At 30.1% G+C, this 14741-nt stretch overlaps 2 protein-coding genes across 4 annotated transcripts; both read right to left on the reverse strand.

The window, feature by feature from the left end:
* Nucleotides 1-1740: 1740 nt before the first annotated feature.
* Nucleotides 1741-4365, reverse strand: LOC137814591 (vacuolar protein sorting-associated protein 55 homolog). 3 transcript variants are annotated; one of them, XM_068617406.1, is made up of 6 exons: nt 4175-4332; nt 3234-4097; nt 3080-3131; nt 2615-2654; nt 2455-2539; nt 1741-2221 (listed from the first exon to the last, which is right to left on the reverse strand). In XM_068617406.1, the coding sequence occupies exons 3-6, from the start codon at nt 3110-3112 to the stop codon at nt 2038-2040; spliced, it is 342 nt and encodes a 113-aa protein (XP_068473507.1). In that variant the 5' UTR covers nt 3113-3131; nt 3234-4097; nt 4175-4332; the 3' UTR covers nt 1741-2037. The 3 variants fall into 3 exon arrangements, with proteins under 3 accessions (XP_068473507.1, XP_068473506.1, XP_068473508.1); XM_068617405.1 differs by lacking the exon at nt 3234-4097 and having other exon boundaries at nt 4175-4365; XM_068617407.1 differs by lacking the exons at nt 3234-4097; nt 4175-4332 and having other exon boundaries at nt 3080-3149.
* A 1738-nt stretch (nt 4366-6103) lies between these two features.
* LOC137814596 (WD repeat-containing protein LWD2-like) lies at nt 6104-9120 on the reverse strand. The gene is made up of 3 exons (XM_068617410.1): nt 8988-9120; nt 8353-8395; nt 6104-7315 (listed from the first exon to the last, which is right to left on the reverse strand). The coding sequence occupies exon 3, from the start codon at nt 7290-7292 to the stop codon at nt 6270-6272; it is 1023 nt and encodes a 340-aa protein (XP_068473511.1). The 5' UTR covers nt 7293-7315; nt 8353-8395; nt 8988-9120; the 3' UTR covers nt 6104-6269.
* Between the last annotated feature and the right edge of the window lie 5621 nt (nt 9121-14741).

Genomic DNA, 14741 nt, shown 5'->3' on the forward strand with positions numbered 1-14741 from the left:
TAAGAAAACAATGAACTTAAGATATGTGACAATATTTATTTTATAAAAAAAATTTGTTTTGACTTTTATTTAACAAATAACGTGAAAGTAAAAGGTTCGTGTCATTAATTTAAGTCATTAGTGTTGATGATGCCAATACAAAGAAGATTTTATTAATCCCTTTTGTATGACTCATTAGGAGAAAGATTAGTGAAATTTTCTTTTTCTATTATATTTGTTTCATTCACAAATATTTGAATATGAGAGATTGTTTAAGATATTTGGACCCAATTCTTCTTAAAACAATGACTTCAAGAAAAATTACATTTTAATTTTGAACTAAAAAGAACAAAAAAAAAAAACATGACCATAAAAGATGTATTCAATTTATTTTTTGTAACTATAAAAGAACACAATATAAAATACGTACTTAAACTTTTTATTTATGAGAGCAGAATTCTTTTATTACAAAAGATAATTTTCTTTTATTTCTCTTTGGTCAAAGATTTATTTTTTATTAATAATTTTTCATTTACTTTTCAATTAAAATAATACTTTCATACAAAATAAATTTTTTTAATTTGAACCATATAACCCTACATATGGTCAATATTATAAGTCAACTTGTGGTCACATGACTACTTATAAACATGTATCTTTTAATTTTTAATTTTAACCCTTCAAATGCATTTAACTGTGAAGATTTATAATACTCATTTCGCATTTTAAAATATAAAATTATAAATGTGTTTTAATTTATTAAATATTAAAATTAAACTTGTAAGCATTTTTAAATTTTTAATTATTAAAAATAATCAAAACATTAAGTAAAAATATTATTATTGAAACATTCAAGAAATATTTTAATAGAAACCATAAAAGGTTCAAGGTATAGAGGATGAAAAATTCTACGATAAAGGTGAATACAAATAATCATAATGATACAGTTTTATAATTTTGACATTTATGAAAAATATTTTACAATAAAACTTGTCCAACTTATACAATTAATAAAGTAACTTACAAGAAGATAGTATGATAAATTATTTATAAATAGTTTGAAATACTAAAATTTAAACAGTACATGTGAAAACATTAAATTTAATTTATAAAAAAAAACAAAATAAAATACTAAAAAAATTCTTAAATTTAACTATTTTAAAATAATTTAATCATTATCACATTAGTATTAAATAATTTATCAACATTTTAGATTTTATTTATTATTACATAATACTCGTGTTTTGGGAAAACTTAAGTCATTGTAACTTGAACATTCTGACTTCTATGAAGTTTTTAAAAATTAACTTGTTAATAATGGCAATTTTGAATTCACTTTCTCTTATTCATATAAGAGATTTAGATGAGCTGAATTAACTACAGTCTCAAAGATTTAGAATTCCTTGTAAGACAGAAAGTGCATTAAAATCTTTCTGCTACAATAATGGTTTTATTAATATAGTCAAAAGTTGTTATCAAAGTGGTCAACATCCTGCACTAAGTTGTACAAGTCCTGAAAACATAGAACTATTTCTTTCTAGAATAGAAGAGAGCTATTTCTTCCGACTCTCAAACACAGCAGCAGACTTGCGTTGCAAATTACACCTAATAATCACAGTAGATAATAATCACAGTAGAACCATCTCCGAGATGTCCCTTCATATTTAATTGGTTTAATTTAAATGTTTCACACGTCTAATTTATCAGAAATTTTGAAACATTGCTATATAAGATAACAGATCACAATAAAATGGAATCATGTCACCACAAAGATAGGTTTATCTGCTGTCACAAGAGCATGGGCGAGCAAAAACATATACATAATGTTAACAGAATGTTATACATGAACATTATAGACACCCTATGAAGAATAAAGAAACCAAGAAAGTCAAAAGTCATGTGTTCTCCACCAAAAAAATCACAAATAACTTACTATATCAAGAATACAAATTGACAATAAAAGTAATTACTGCAGAGCTTTACAGAGGTTTGAACTCCCTTATATGGTAAGGAACCCTAGTGACTAGCAGGATGTCAGAACATTGTGAAATTTCCTATTTACCAATCATCGTCAAGGTTGGCTTGGTGGAAACATAAAACAGTACATATAAATATGAAGAACGATACAAGCTCAATGACCATTGCGCCTGTCTCAATCATATGTGCGTGTTTGAGGATTATAGGAATGGCTATGCTCCCAACTGCTGATGCTCCAGTCAAAAATTTTGCAGCATCTATCCAACTGCAACACAAGAGCAGGTGTTACATTTACTGTTGCAACAAATAATATTTAAATATAACTCTCCATGCATTCATATTGAATTGCAAAAAGGTTATATAAACAGGAGCAGCACCGATTGCATTGCATACAGGTATACAACAGAATAGTAGTAACCCAAAAGCCAATGGCATGGAAATTATTTCTACATAAAATCAGACAGCTTTTCTGAGCTCTAAATGGCAACAGATACTTACCCCCCACCATCACGGCTCATTAGAAATTGAGTAGATCCACCTCCAAAGAATAAGCAAGGCATAGGTACCAGCACATACATCAGAGCTGCAGGTGCAACGTTCTGACCGTTAAACTTTTTTAATATACAAGACATTTCCAGATTAAAAGACTCAAATTTACCTGATAACATGGGCCACCAATTGTTATATATTACACATGCCTGCCACAGCAAACAGAAAGTAAATGGGATTACATTTAAGACTTGCTCTCTCAACAGATTGGATGACTAATATTTCAATTAGATCGTGTATCAATCGCATATAAAAAATAACTATTTGAATAAATCATCATCTTTTTTTCCATGTTTAACAAATTTGGCCCATAGATTATGGACTCGACCAGTATGTATTCCATTACATCCCACTGCATCCACAGCACTACAATCTTTTTTTCAGACTTATAAATAGCAATGTGTAACAATCAAAACCAAGCATAGAATAATCAAAAAACAAATTAAAGACCTCAAAATTGATCAAACCAAAGTTGGAGGAAACCTAATTGTGAACGAAAAAAAAAAAAACAGTCATTATTCATTTCATAACAAGCATAGGGCATACACAATCAGCCTTATGGTGAAAAACATACCAGAATCTGAAGCAAAATGCTAGCCGAGAACATAAAAGCCAGCCCAGCAAGGCTGCAAGTGTAGGAAAGAGAAATTTAAAAGTTGATTTAGCTTAGTTTGCACTATAATCAATCATCATGGTACAAAACTCAAGAGAGTTTAGTTTACACTTACACTGTGAAGACGAGAATAGTCCCAGAACACCAATTTGTAACATCAGATGCAGGACAGAGTCAGTAACATAATTTAAAGTATAAATTGAGAAATAAAACAATTAAAAAATAAAAGTAAAGGAACAGAAAAAAGGCAAGAAAACAGAAATCCTTAGTTGGAAAAGTGTTGCATGAATTTGGCCATATCCCATGGCAGTATATAATCCCCAAAAGACTAAATGAAATGAAAATAAATATACTGTGAGTGGGATTTATCTTTTCAAACTGGTACCCCAAAAAAATTGAGATTTTAACAACTTTTTTATAGTTTGTTATATGTGTATGAGTATACCTATCAGAATCTCCTAACTCCTGATAAACAGATATATCCTCTAAAAATGCACTCCTCTCACTTTGGAGGAGCCAATTCCCTTGAGGGTGATGGCGACACACACATACGCAGGTTACTATTTTGGACCTCTAACCTTACCATCCAAGCTACCCTGCAGCATGTGTTTTGCATTCTTACTTTTTTGGACTTGAACTCAATATTGCAATGGAAAAATCATCATTGATTTCTATAAGCAAACACGCAAGCACAAAGTCCCAATTTTATTACAGCCTGGACCATTTACTGCTAACAAATTTGATGTTTAATTGTATGCTCTTAAAAATTTTCATAAACCATCGTTTCTGTGTGAAGAGACTGTCTTGGTATGCCCTAATCCCCATTCCCACCAGGATCATACGAAAACCCAATAAATGAATTGCTACCGAAATTTACTATTCATAACCCTAAGCAAATTGTGAACGAGTTAAGTTTTATCCGTTTGTTGTGGAGAAACCTGTTGCAACAATCGGTAGTGGAAGCGAAAGTAATTGCGACCTAATTAGAGTAATAAAGAGAATTCCAGTGAGGAGAATCGGTAGTGTGAGGAGAAAGTTGAAATAGAGATCAGTTACCGTGTATTGTCATTGCCATGCTCAAGAAGGGACTTTATCTCTGTCTCCGATTGCAATCCACAGAACAGAGATTTTTTCTGACGGAAAAAAGTGCAGAGCTGAGATGGGACTTGCTCCCAATTTTGACCCACCCACTCTTTCTCGCCTTAATTTTAATCAACGTTTTTGGACTTTCCAGTGATTCCAATATATTAGTAGCTACTGTGTCACAAGCAATTGCTAATAGCTAAAAAGATAATATATTTTCACCATCTCGTGATTTACTATTTATTATTTATAGGAATAGGATTAGGATTTAGTATGTTTATTTCACCTAATAAATGCTTATTTAAAACTGAAAATAATATTTGTAAATATAAAGATTATATTTTAATTAAATTTTATATCAACTAGATAGATATATATATTTGCATATAAAAGTTGTGTTCAAAATTTCTAACTAGAATTTAATAGGTATAAGTTGACAATGTAAAAAAGTATACTGTTAACTTATCGAAAGTATTTTTCTATAACTTTTTAAGATAATTATTATAATAGTATATACAATAGCTGCTGCTTATGATTGAATGTATAATTGAAAAAGTGAAAATAGTGAAAGTTTTGTTTTTCTATAATATAAAAAAAAGTAAGCACGGCATTAATTACATTTTAATTTTTCATCTCATGTTTAAGAAAAATCTTTATTTTAAGTGAATTAATATCACAGGCAATTTTATCGCGATAAATTGATGATAGCTATTTGAAGAAAAAAACTGTTGACACTCTTCCAAAAAATAACATTCACTAACAACTCGCTTTAATAATATAATAATATATATTAGAATTTTAAATTAAAAACTAAAACAGATATTATTAAACTATTATTATTTAGAAATATTAAGAGAGTGTTTTTTTTTTATGGGGTCAATGCATCCTCATCCCTATTTTAAATACCTGCTTATATTGTTTCTCAATATCAAAGCAATGATGTATAAATATTCATGTAATATAAATTTATTGATGTTATGCTATATTTTTTTCTAAGTATCTATGTCACATTCAATGTTTAATGTATGAATTTTATGGTGTTCATGCTATATTTTAAAAATTAATTGTATTTTAAGAAAAGGTCTAAAATGCAATATTGAAAGAATAACATCACAACTTTGTTTTATAGTGTTATTATATATTACGAAAATGTTTTATTAACACTTTTGTCCACTAACATATACTTGCCCTACACGTGTCATCAAGTAAAGATGTGGTAGTAGGGTTTTTTTGTAATTATGATGAGTAAGAAGCAGCGGTCTCGTCTAACATATACTTGCCCTACACGTGTCATTAGGTGAAGATGTGGTAGTAGGGTTTTTTTGTAATTATGATGAGTAAGAAGCAGCGGTCTCGTCTAACATATACTTGCCCTACACGTGTCATTAGGTGAAGATGTGGTAGTAGGGTTTTTTGTAATTCTGATGAGAAAGAAGTAACGACCTTCTCGTCGTAGAGAGAAAAAAAAGAAGGAACGACCTTCTCGAAGGAAGGTAGAAAGAAACATTGAGAAGCACAGAGCAAGCAAGCAAGCGAAGCACAGAGCAAGCAAGCAAGCGAAGCACAAAGCATACTTTTTTTTGGTGTTGGACGTTGGAAATCAAGAAACGTCTTTCTTGTATAGTCGTCATTGCTTTGGGTGTTGGATAACTTAACCGGTATAATATATTGCACCAAACAAAAAACACAGTACCACCACGGATAACACATCACATCGACGACTACGTCAACGAACAAACCAACAACAACAAACACGATAACGGAAGAACGTCAGTATCACAAAACAAATGAACTGAAAACGGAATTTGAGAGGGACCAACCACTAAGAACTCGAACAAAACGGAGGCACCGAGAACAACGGCTGCACGGATAACTTGAACAAGAAAGTAAAAGGCAGTGAGATTCAATTTAAGCTAAAATTTTATTATTTCATACATTTCAACCAAACTTGCCACATCGCGAATACAATCTCACTGACCTCGGAAGCCTCAAAGTATCTTAGTGTAAATATATCGAGACTCTATATATTAAGTTTCACTCAACACATTACACATAAAAGAAAGAAAAACTAGACTTTGAGTAGTTGTAAGTTGTTGAAGAAAGCAAGGGCAATCCAATCCAGCTGCATTGGAGACCAACGTACGTGGTTGATTTCAGCTGATGATCCGTACCACATCACCGGCTCCACCTCACAGCCATTCCTTGAGTCCTTAACGTCCCAGATGAAGGCCCTTGCATCATCGCCAACAGAGCACAAATGTCGTCCAAAATCTGGGGACCATGACATCGCATTAACACATGTTCTATGTTTACTCAACTCCATAAATGGTGTGGTTGGAAGCCTGATATCCAATATCACCACCTTGTTGCTGTCCAATCCCACTGTGGCCATAAATCTTGGATCACTTTTATTCCATTCCAATCGGAGCAAAGGACAATCCTGCACAGGATTTTCATAAATTATAGTAGATTTCTCCTTGTCTCTTAAGTCAAACACCCTCACAGAACCATCACCTGACACGGAAGCAAAGACATTGAACCCACCCCATGAAATGTCATACACTTCTTTGTCATGTGCCACTAGCTGTGCCTTCATGACTTCCCTTTCAATGTCCCAGATGGTGCATGTGGTGTCTACACTAGAAGTGGCTATTAGACGAGTATCAAACACAGCCCAATCAAACGAGGTAATAGCCGAGTGATCACTAACTTTGTTACCAATGAGGGGGGACTTTAGTTGAATATGATCTTCGTGGATTTCCCATAATCTAAGGTTGTCACCTGAGGTGGCAATGAGGTCTGGATTGGTGTCATCCTCGGAGGGAAAGAACATGATGTTTGTTGGTGCATAAGGGTGGTCAAACGCAAAACGAGGGTCGGTGGTGAAATTGAAGGTGTCGTAGTTGAAGTGCACAAGTTCAACCTTGTTGGTGTAATCTTCCAAGTAACTGCCAATGGCAAGACGAGGGCTTCTGTCACGACGCATTGACCATGCTAGAGAGGAAATAGGCCACTGAGCAACATAGGTGTGCACACCTTGTTTTTCCTCTGTATGGCTTTGCATGGTGAAGTTTGCTTCAATGGAATCCATAAGAAAGCCAAGAAGCTACAATTCTGCAGGTTAGATTGACATGTGCAAGTCAGAAACTGTTCCATTTTTTGCTTTAAGTGATGCTTATCATGTTAGACATATGATATGTACCAGAATCAAATAACTTATAGCATTGAGTTGGCTTCATTCAACTGTTGTATTTTTCTTCAAAATTAGTTAGTGACATGTTTGCTGACTTAACAAGAAAGAGGATTTTACTGTAAAAAAACTAACAAAAGAACTTGTTCTCAGTAAGATAAGAATATCACTAAGTAATCTTAACGAAATTACCATCTATATAGGTAATTTGAAATTCTTTTAATTGATTCTCAAAATTTCATAATGACCATAATTGTATTTAATAAAAAATTAAATTCTTAACATTAATAAACATATACATATATATTTTTTATTATTAATTGTTATTTATAATTTTAGTAACAGATAAATTTTATATATAACTTTAATGTTTAATACTATATAATAATAATTATGTTAAATATCATGTTAATAATTATTTTCAACAATTTAAAACTTCAACAATATCACATTTTCTTATTCATCTTTAACCATATCACATAATTAAAATTAATATCTTCAAAATAATTTGAAATAAGATAAAAATATGTTTCTAATCATTCTAAAACTATTTAAATTTACTATTAGTCCCTCATTTTTTTACTAGCTTCATTTTTTATTTGATTGAAGAGAAAAAACAAAAGAAAGACCAAAAAATCCTATTCTCTCAGTTTAGACCCACATATTAAAAAAAATACACAAAAATAGTTATTATATAACTCTCCATTTCAATCCCTGTCTCTTAGAGGTCAGGGATCATCATCTATTCACCATCAACTTGCCACCTTCCTCTATTAATACACACTAATGGAATTAAAATAATAAATTCAAAGACACTTTTTCATGGCCTCTCAGAACAATGTCAACAGGAAAAGTAGAAATAAAGAACCGATTGTATAATCAGAGTTAGCCCAAGATGAGAAACAAAATGGCTTGTAAAATAATATAACCTTTGCCACTAGATGATAAGCAATGAACTTACATTGAAACTGGTGTTATTAGCTCAGCAGAAACTTGGTGAGGCTCTGCACATGCATCCAAAGCATTAGTAAAGTTAATTAGGATAACAAAAAATATTTAGGATCACAAACACTACTGCATAAGATGGTAGGCGATTTTGGATAGTAAAAGAGACTTAACATGATTTTCTACAGCTAAATGCTACAGCTTTAGTCTACAAATTCCTAGTATCAGAGGTTTTTCCCATTGGTCAGGCTATCCAATTACACATATCTACTGATAAATTAAGAATATGAAAAAACTTGTGATGATAGAAAACATATATTAATTTAAAAGGTATATACAAAAAAAAATACTATTCAGTGTGAAAGAAAGCATGTAATTTTTGGGGCAAAAATAAGTGGATGATGTCCAAAAAGGAATCTGTGTTTTAAGACTTTTGTAAGAGTAGAGACAGTAAAATGGTTTTAAGAAACTAAGAATGTTAGAATATTTAATAAATTTGAGTGATGATTTTTTGAGAAAACAGTGAGAAGAAATGAAGGGAAAAACTTGAGGAGCATAGGTATATAGAAGATGAAAGGAGGTAGATGATATATAGAAGAGACAGAGAGTAAACATTTTTCTCTTAAAAGAGAAGTTAGAAAAGGGGCTTACATTGCTCAGATCCCAAAGCCTCCGGTGCTAACTTGGTGCAGTGTGGAGTACAATTGCGATCTGTGGCAAAGCAAATAAATATCAGAGCACCACCAGCAGTTTGAGAAGGGAAGGGAAGGTGAAACTAATAGTCAATATTGTTTGGTCAGCTTTTGTAAGTAAGTTGTTCAAGAACTCACACGTTTGTAAAATCATTTTGTCCCTGTACTTGAGACAACTGTGAGATAGGTACTAGTTGATTCAGAGTTAAGAATATCTAACAATAAACACTGTGAGGGCCAAGGAATCTGTTCATGAATGGAATTCAAATACAATAAAGATGAATGGAAACTTCTCTAGAGATAAAATTATAAGCATAATATATGATATAATAATGAGATAAAAAGAAAACTCACTCAAATATTATTAGAAGGATGACATGTGCTCATATTATAACTAAAAAGATAATATTTTGTTAAAATATTTGTTAACTCACATTTGTAAAGGAGTATTTTTAATGTTGAGTTGTTTAAGTAACTTTTTTTTATCTCTTTATATAAGAGAGGAGTTGAAAGCTTCATCCCAATGAACATCATATATATATATAAAAGCGCTAACATTGATGATGAAAAAATACTAACAATGACCAAAAAAATGTTAGTATTGACGATACCTTAAAGAACATCATAAATATCATACGCGGTCATCAATGTTAGCGTTTTCTTCATCAATGATTGCTCAGACACATCACTATCATCTTCAATAATTGTCTCTGTATTGCAATTTTCGTTTGTTTACGGCGCTTTCATTAGTCTGATATTTTTTTATTTGTAGAAGACATTGTTGTTTCCGCAGATATGGAGGATTAAAAATAAGAAGATGCTGGTGATGGAGGATATGGAGGGGAATTGGTTGACGATGATAGTAAAAGATAAAACAATTTGACTAAGTCTCTATGCAAGTTCAAGACAAAGAAAAGATAAACATATTTAATTATATTTTCTTCTTTTATATATAATATTTTTCATTATTAATACTGATTGAACAATTAAAGATGAATTTTTTATTTATTAATTGTGTAAGATGTATTACATGTGTTATAATAATAGAAATAAAAAATCTTTCCCGCTAGTACACATAAAACTTTTTTAGAATCAAAGCTAAAACCCTCTTCTAACTTTCAACGTCGCAGGGTGTTACTTGTATTAGTTGAACCTGCACTTCTATTTAAATGCGCATAAGTTTAAATCTTTATGGAAGCCCCAATAATTGAAACCTTTTTTACCAAACTTTTAAATTTTTAGTTAAGCGTCAAAAAATACAAAAAAAAATTAAGTTGTTTCTTTCAATAAACTTATTCTTATGACTCTGTTTTAAATTAATGATAAAATTAGTTTTGGAATAATTAATATAGACTATAGAGTATTTTAAAATTTTATTTCAAATAAAAAAATGTAGTTAAAAAATGAAGTATAATTACTTTTAACTTTTAAATATCAAGTTATTTTTTGTAAGTTTTCAATAACAATTTGTATAATAAATTTTGCAATTTAACGGAAAGAATATTCGTAATAAAATATTAATTATTTGATGAAACTCGCGCAAGACCCATTAAGTAAAATATACCCATGTAAATTTCACTAAATAAATAAATATATGTATATATACTAATATTCTTTATGAAAAATACTATAAAAAACACCTTCATAAATTTGATTTCTCTTATGAACTAATGGGAACTAGTAACCAATTTGCCATATACAATTGGATTTATTTAGTCTAAAACGTGATTTTGTAAATATCCAATATTTTAAATAATTTAAAATTCCACGTTTTTTTATTAGAAACTTACAAAAACCGTCATAAATATTAGTTTTATATTATCATTTTTGTGTTTTTTAATTTTTATTTTATTTAACATATTTAATTACCCCTGCCAAAGTGAATGTTGACAAAAAAAAAAATAAAGAATAACTTTTCTTTGACAACAAACTTACGAAGAATAAGATGTTTTCTTTTGTTTTTAGGCAAACTAATCATCCAGTAAAAAATTATTTAGTAGGGTTTTTATATGTTGAAAATCCAAATCCAATAAATATATAACGGATATAAATGTTAGATTCATTTTAATTCGATCAAATCAATTTGATTTTTTTCAATTCAATTTTAAATTAGATTAAATTTAAATTTAAATTATTTTGTCAATTAGATTAAATTTGATGTATGATTGACTTAATCGATTTTATGTGTATTGATCAGACATAAGTTGAACTTGACTTGCTTTGATTTGACCTGTCCGTCTTGATCTCACTTCAACCCTATTCGATCTACATCAAGTTGGACTCAACTTGATCTTGGTTTGACCTAACCTAATCTCAAACAAATCCAACACAACTCGATTAAATATGAGGCCAAAATGACTTAGTTCGACTTGGGAATAGTTTGACTCAACTTGACTTGACATAGATCGATTTAACTTAGCTTGACATGACCTCATCCTGATATGAGCTTGATGTCTTGGCCAAAAATAACCCTAACTTGACTTGGCCTAACCTTAGAAAATTCATCTTAATCCCACCTTATCCCACCTATACTTAGATTTTACCCGACTCGACTTGACCTACAGTTAGTCTAACCATACTTGGTCTTACCTAGGTCTTGCCTAACTCTATTGGACATGACCCACCCCGATGTAGGCTCGACGTCGCAGGCTAATAAGAGACCAGTAACTCGAATTGATCATACCTAACCTCATTTGTCCAAACATGGGACTGAGTTAACTCTACTCAATGATGGTTTGTGTTAGACTTAAGCCTAAGTTGACTTTGATTAAACTCAACTTGACTTAGGTATGGGTTGACTCGATTTATGTATGTGTTGGACTTTAGTTCGAGTTGACTTTAACTCCACTTAACTTGAGCTTGGGCTTAATCGGTTCAACTCGGGTATGAGTTATCCCTTAAGCTCGAGTCGACTGTAACTCGACTCGACCCGGTCCCAAGTTGTCTCGACTTGACTTAAGCCCAGTCTGACTCTAACTCGACATGTCCTAGGCTCAGGCTAACTTAACTTGACTTGGGTACGGGCCAAATTGACTTGACCTAAGCCAAGGTCGACTCTACTCGACCTGAGTTTGGGTCGAATTGATTCAACTTACTCCCAGGTTGACTCGACTCAATCTCAACTTGACTGACATGTGTCAATCTTGGCCTCTAATTGACTTAGCTCAATCTAGGAAGCTTGGGATGACTCGTCTTGACTTGAACCGAGGCTGAATTGGCTCAACCTAGTCTCAGACTCACTTAGCTTAACTTATGCTCAGGTTGACTTAGCACGACCTGGACTCAGATTGACAAAACTTTATCTGGATCAGGGATTACTTAACTTAACTTGTGCCCATGCCCACTTAGCTTGATTTGGGCCCAAACCACCCAGCTTGACCTTGGCTAGGTTGACTCAACTAGACCTGGGTTGAGATGACTTGTTTAAAAGTCCGACTCAGTGTCACCTTACTTGGGTTTGGCTCAACCTACCATTTTATAATTTGAAACGATCGGGAGAAATCTTGATTTTAGATTTTTAAAATCCAAAAAATTATCTAATCTATATCTCTGACTCAAATTTAGTTAAATGGATTAGATTGAAAATCCAAAAATATAATTTTGAATTTAAGATAAATCCATTTAAATATACTTAAATTAATATCACAATTTGAATTTTTTATTTACCTTAAACTTCGAGTAAAAGTGAATAAAATATCTAATTGGGTCAAAACTGGTTCATTTTAATATTACTTAATATTTTCAAATTAAATTTCCATTTTATTTATACATAATATTGAAAATTATAAATTTTGAATTTCCAATCTTAAAATTTTTAAGATGGAGCACGAGAACCAAAAGCGTTAATCTCTCACGATACTAGACAAAGTGACTCTAGTGAGTTTCCATTTTCCAAACCATTATATCATTATATTATATGGTTTGTTTTTGTTACCTTTATTTTCACTTCCCCTCCATTTTTCGTTTGTTTTATTTTTAGGTTAAATCACAGTGTCACTACTCTTTAATTCATCACGAACAATTTTAATCAATTTTTTAATATCTTTTTATACTTAATCAATTAATTTGTTTTTTGTTATATCTTAAAGATACATGTTGGGATCTAAAATTCAATCAAATCAAAATAAAATAATAAAATATATGCCAAATTGAGAATAGGACAAATCATTAGTTTTTTATATTATGAAGAAATAAAATCACTTGAAAATATAAAATATCAAAATTATTATTTAACTATTTTTTGTCAGATAAATGTATGTTACCCAGTTCCATCTGATTTTAAGAAATTCTAAGGAAAATATTTTATTAAAGATATCATTAATGCATCTGCAAAATTTAATGTATTTGGCATGTGAATTTGATGATTTTTTATTTATTTATTTTACTTTATTTGTTTTACCATGTGTGTTTTAATAAAAAATACTTTTCTTTATCAAGAAACAAACACACCTACCTTTAAAAACATTGGTTATAATAATCCATACCATGTCTTAGTCGGTTATAAGACTAGTTCTTTATATCGAATCTCTAGTAAATGTAGAAATGTAAAAAATATCCATATTAATTTTGTTTATAGTAGTGCATAACTTTGATGAGAGGAAGGTAGATTATATAGAAGAGTGTAGTTTTGAATGGTTTGTTCCAGTGGTGGAGACAAGGAAAAGAAAAAATAAAAATGAATGTGTTTTTCTTTTTATGAAGAAAAATATTTTTTAATAATTTTTTCATATTAAATATTATTATAAAATTTGATATTTCAATTAAGGAAGTGCGTTGAAAATTTTATATCAATTAAAAATAAATATATTTAATAGTATATAAATCTTCTCTTATAAATTGGTTCTATAAGTTATCAGATTAAATTAATTTTTTTTTTAATATTATAATTTTTTAATCTAAAAATATATACTGCATATATTTCAAATTTTATCATACTTGAAGAAATATGTTAACTTGTGTATTCTATAAATATATTTTAAATTACCAGATCTATAATAAATAAATAAAAAATATTACATACAGATAAAAATTTAATAATTTTGTAAATTAAATTTTTTATTACTTCAATGTTTAGATAATTCGAAACTTAAAAATTGAAATAATTTCAAAGAGCTTCATAAAATAAGGTTGAAACATTATAGAAATATATTTATTCTTTTGTCATGGATCTAATACAGTAGAATCCGTCGTCTCTAATAAAACACTGTCATATTTAAAAGGAATCTTTAAAAAAATTGCCAAAAAAATATATTAAACAAAATCTTATATTTTTAACTAGCAAGCATCCGTTTTCATTCCTTGACCTTCAAGAAATAGGAGGTTGTAGGTAGATATTTGGGATTTTTTTAGTTACATTTTGTTAATAAAGTTTATTGAATACATTAATCATTTCTACTCAGTCGATTACTTACTAATTATGTTACTTAAATGTGTGTTTTCTTTTAGGAGTGATGGAGGTTAAAGATGGAGTGAATGAATGTCACCCTTATTTGTTTATATGAAAGAGAGATGTTGAGGGTGAGAGTAAATGGAAAGTTAAAGGTATTTAGGATCCTCTAATAATTAAAGAGAAATGAGAGTAAAATGAGATGAAAAGACCATAATGCCCTTCATACAATTAGTATTAATAATAAAAATTATTATTAATAATAATTTTGTATATATATATATAACATAACATAATTTAAAGAATCATAAATAATATTAAAATTAT

This window comes from Phaseolus vulgaris, chromosome 1, assembly GCF_000499845.2.
Source record: "Phaseolus vulgaris cultivar G19833 chromosome 1, P. vulgaris v2.0, whole genome shotgun sequence".
NCBI classification, from domain to species: Eukaryota; Viridiplantae; Streptophyta; class Magnoliopsida; order Fabales; family Fabaceae; genus Phaseolus; species Phaseolus vulgaris.

Bases quoted from the DNA above. Each gene is read 5' to 3' on its own strand.
- LOC137814591 (XM_068617405.1), bottom strand. From the start codon at position 3,112: ATGTTCTCGGCTAGCATTTTGCTTCAGATTCTG. The intron at 2,655-3,079 runs GTATGTTTTTCA...TTGCTGTGGCAG, and splicing joins GCATTTTGCTTCAGATTCTG to GCATGTGTAATATATAACAA. The intron at 2,222-2,454 runs GTAAGTATCTGT...CTTGTGTTGCAG, and splicing joins ATGAGCCGTGATGGTGGGGG to TTGGATAGATGCTGCAAAAT.
- LOC137814596 (XM_068617410.1), bottom strand. From the start codon at position 7,292: ATGGATTCCATTGAAGCAAACTTCACCATGCAAAGCCATACAGAGGAA.